The 2,500-nt window shown below is 32.8% G+C and overlaps 1 protein-coding gene across 4 annotated transcripts in view; it reads left to right on the top strand.

Annotated features, from left to right (window-relative positions):
* Positions 1–2,337, top strand: part of LOC122248228 (beta-1,3-glucan-binding protein-like) — a gene marked incomplete at its 3' end in the record, with an annotated part of 10,087 nt that extends 7,750 nt beyond the window's left edge. For all 4 annotated transcript variants that reach the window (XM_086551823.1, XM_086551821.1, XM_086551822.1 and 1 more), the window contains 5 exon segments: positions 441–496; positions 968–1,045; positions 1,532–1,634; positions 1,759–1,830; positions 2,208–2,337. In XM_086551823.1, the coding sequence (XP_086407949.1) occupies positions 441–496; positions 968–1,045; positions 1,532–1,634; positions 1,759–1,830; positions 2,208–2,337 (439 nt within the window).
* Between the last annotated feature and the right edge of the window lie 163 nt (positions 2,338–2,500).

Raw genomic sequence — 2,500 nt, 5'->3', positions numbered from 1 at the left:
AAGTTAAAAGTCGAAATTATTTTAGGTTATAGTTGAGTTTACCTCAACTTACAATCATTTTTACTGTTAAGTTATAATTTATTTTTCTCTTATGATAATCACCCACGTGGAGATATGGACATAAGGAACTAAATTTGAGAACAGACAAACAAAAACGATATGGAAGTCTTAAACAGGAGTAAAATTCCATTTCAAAATAACACTAATTTCTTATTAATTTAGAATTCCTTTGAATTTCTCCTTAAATAAGGAAAGAGCATTGAGTCGGCTTCGGAACGCGTTGCGAAAACTAGTTTGAACGCGTTTCGTTCGGTTCTGAGTTTAGAATTTGTTTTCGATGCCCTAGGTATTGGAAGATATAATATAAGGATGATATAGTATCTATAATGAAAAAAGTCATTTTAATTTGCATAACTTAACCCTTTTTGAATCTATTTCAGATACGGTCGTGTTGAGGTCAGGGCGAAAATGCCTCGCGGTGATTGGCTGTGGCCAGGTAAACAGGGTTCTAGTGTTTATTATCTTTCCTTTTTAATATTTTTCGTTGTAACAGCACTTTTCTTTCTTTCTCTCTTGATATTTCAGTATTATTTAACGTTACGTGATTCATTGTACCGGCTGATTCGTTATTTTATATCTCTCTTTTTCTTTCTTTGATATTCAGTTTGTATTTATCTTTTTTTCTAGTTTTGTTAATCGTTATTTATTATCAACATTTCCCCTTGATATCAATAAACCTCACTTCTATTTATCAACCAACATACAAGCACCTCTAAAAAACCTGCTGATACAATTTGTCAATAAATATCTAACATAACGCCATAAAAATGATAGATATCTTATATCTTAGATGGTGTTAGGTAAGATATCAATAGATATCTTACCTAACACCATCAATAATACGCCTCTATCTTTCACTAAACGCCTTATTTCACATTTCCTCCATTACCTTTTATTCGTTCAACAGCTGTCTGGATGCTGCCCCGAAACTGGCCCTACGGGAGATGGCCAGCGAGCGGAGAAATAGATATTGTGGAAGCAAGAGGTAAGTGAACAAGATGGAGGGACGCCATTTTTTGAAAATTAGTAACGGTTATAGATATGTTTGTAATTATGATAATGATTGTTGTTATTATTACTATCATGGTGATTATTGAAAGTAGGAGATGTTGTAGCAATGATGATGATTATATCAGTGATGATGATGATAATGATGGGAATGATAATAATAATGGTAATACAACTACTATTGATAATGATTATAATATTACTGCTAATATTGATAATATAGATAATGACAATAGTAAAGATAGCAGAAAGATGATCGCAGCAATGATACTGTGCTACAGATTGCAATGATAATAATAAGAATAATCGCAATAATCTGAATAAACATATTGAAAAGAACAGATATACGAATTAATATGATAACGTAAATAATGATTATCACAATGACTTAGCATGATTGACCCATATATCAAAGTCTACCCTAAAAGCCGTTTTCTCTTAATCCCCGTTTTCTTCGACAAAGGGAACGAGAACTATGGAGAATTGGGAAACCAATACGGTGGCACCACACTGCATTGGGGGCCGTACTTTCACGCGAATAAATACGACTTGACGCATAAGATATAGTACGTATTTGTATATAAAAGAAAACTTTGATATTAAAGGAATTAAAATACAAAATGCTCATTAAAAAAGAATTGGGATTAATCAAGCATGAGTGAAATTAAAACTTTTTCTTTCTCTTGTTAGCGCCGCTTGTGATGGTTCTTTCGCCGACAGTTTTCATATTTGGAGGCTTGACTGGACGAAGGACGGCATGAAGTAAGTATGAAATGCAGGGCGTGTAAAGAATGGAGGGTAGAATCATGCATATTTAAAGAGGAAGGTGAATGATAAGAGATGATTACTATTTCTGAGACATATCCGTAAATTTGCAATGTTTTCTGAGGATATCCATTCGTACAAAGAGGTCAGAAAATAGAAGAATGTCGATTAAAAAGGGGGAAATTTTTTTATTTCCAAATCATATCAATAACTCACTGATTTTTTACGATATAGAAAGACTTAATGACAAGCCAAAATTAAAGTCCATTTCAAATCATAACTACCTGTCTGTTCCATACAATAATAACCTACCTACTCTTCAATCATCTTATCAATTCACCTATACCATTAATCTGATACCATTTTTCCATCAGGTTCTACGTCGATGATACCTTAGAACTCTCGGTAGATCCTGGTACCAGTTTCTGGGACTTTGGAGAATTCGGTGACAAAGAAGACAATCCTTGGTCGTCTGGTTCCAAGATGGCGCCATTTGACCAGAAGGTTAGGTTAGATGGAGCTCATGTAATCCACCTACGATAAGTGATATTTTGATTAGAAATCATTTACCGATTATTTTTGTATTTATTCAAAGTATTTTTTTTTTTTTTCAATTTTGTTTCATATATATGTATACTTCACGTTTTTTTTTATCTATATTTTATCA

This window comes from Penaeus japonicus, unplaced genomic scaffold (assembly GCF_977035675.1).
Source record: "Penaeus japonicus unplaced genomic scaffold, GWHDUDI00000001_assembly GWHDUDI00000025, whole genome shotgun sequence".
Taxonomy (NCBI): Eukaryota; Metazoa; Arthropoda; class Malacostraca; order Decapoda; family Penaeidae; genus Penaeus; species Penaeus japonicus.
This window is presented reverse-complemented; position numbering and strand designations above follow the sequence as displayed.